Source organism: Nestor notabilis, unplaced genomic scaffold, assembly GCF_000696875.1.
Source record: "Nestor notabilis isolate BGI_N333 unplaced genomic scaffold, ASM69687v1 scaffold16615, whole genome shotgun sequence".
Taxonomy (NCBI): Eukaryota; Metazoa; Chordata; class Aves; order Psittaciformes; family Psittacidae; genus Nestor; species Nestor notabilis.
Genome location: NW_009928061.1, coordinates 1944 through 3245, shown reverse-complemented (window position 1 = coordinate 3245; position 1302 = coordinate 1944). Strand labels below are relative to the sequence as shown.

The 1302-nt window shown below is 60.1% G+C and overlaps 1 protein-coding gene across 1 annotated transcript in view; it reads right to left on the bottom strand.

Annotated features, from left to right (window-relative positions):
- The window catches only part of HMG20B (high mobility group 20B), a gene marked incomplete at both ends in the record, with an annotated part of 2677 nt that extends 1437 nt beyond the window's left edge, over positions 1 to 1240 (bottom strand). The window contains 5 exons of the mRNA XM_010014363.1: positions 60 to 135; positions 268 to 320; positions 437 to 557; positions 700 to 903; positions 1135 to 1240. Coding sequence (XP_010012665.1) covers positions 60 to 135; positions 268 to 320; positions 437 to 557; positions 700 to 903; positions 1135 to 1240 — 560 coding nt within the window. The remainder of the gene's footprint in view (positions 1 to 59; positions 136 to 267; positions 321 to 436; positions 558 to 699; positions 904 to 1134) is intronic.
- Between the last annotated feature and the right edge of the window lie 62 nt (positions 1241 to 1302).

Genomic DNA, 1302 nt, shown 5'->3' with positions numbered 1-1302 from the left:
TTCCCCACATGAGCTGCTGCAAGCACCAGCAGCCCCCACCCCAGAGCCCAGCCCCTCACCTTTGTTTTGGTCCAAGAACTCCTCTGTGAAGATGGGCACGTCGAAGGTGGAAAAGGTGTCACTGCACTCACCAGCCTGGGGGACGGATCAGGCAGGGCTGAGCACACCCAAGGGGACCCCATTTCCTTGGGGCTGGGCAGACAGAAGGCACAGGGACAGGGGTGCCTCAGCTTCCCACACACACAGGCAGACCTGCTGGGGCCTTACCTTGTGTGGGTGCCCATTCAGCAAGGTGTTTGCTGCTGCAGAGCCCATGTCCTCTGGAAAAGAGGGAGAAGGTTCCCCCTAAGCACCAGCCCAGCAGCCCGCAGAGGCTCTGGCAGCACTCAGCCAGGTCCCGACAGTGCCTCCAGCAGCTACTGCTCCCCAAACCCACCTTTTTTGATCTTTTTCTCCTGGATCTTCTCCGTGCACATCTTGTAGGCTTCTGACTGCTGGTATTCCCGCAGCTCCTTCATGTACTGCTGCTTCTCCCGCTCTGCTTCGTCCAGGTACCGCTGTGGGCACAGAGGGGCCTCAGCCTGGCCCCGGGCTCCCAGGGAGCTGCTTGACCCCCTTCCCCACTACTCGAGGCTTCTGCTGCCCACCCCACCAGTACTGGGACAAGCAAGCAGAGGGGCTTGGGGTGGAGGCCAGAACCTGCTTCTCTGAGAGCTGCAGCTTGCTCCACTCAGCCCCCAGCATCTTGGTGATCTCCGGGAAGGGCAGGTCAGGGTGCTGCATGCGGATCTGCTCACGCCGCTCGTTCAGGAAGCGCACGTAGCCTGTCACCGGGGCTTTAGGGCCGTTAGGAAGGATCTTCTTCCTCTTCTTGCCCTTGGGCCAACCTCTCTTCTTCACTGGCTGACACCCAGTAAAGGGAAAGGAACAAGGCGTCATGGATCAGAGCACATGATGCCATCACACCACAGGACACAAACAGTGTGCAGAGCCTCCTGGGCTCCCATCCCATGAGGAACAGACAAGGACCCCTGGAGGGTCACTTGGCTGTGCCCAGGCTGCTGAAAGGTGAGTGGAGGCACAGCCCCAGGCTGGGCAACCTGTGTGGGGAAGGATGAAGGCACCAAAACTTACCTCCTCTTCACCGTGTGGCTTCTCACCACTGGCCCGTGCCGCCTCTCCCTTCTCCTGCTTGATGGGCACCAGGAAGTTTCCATGCTGAGCTTTGCCCGTGGCATGCCTGCAGCCAGAAAGTGCCCATCAGAAAGGGCTGGGGAACTGCTGGGACCAACACCTTCCCCA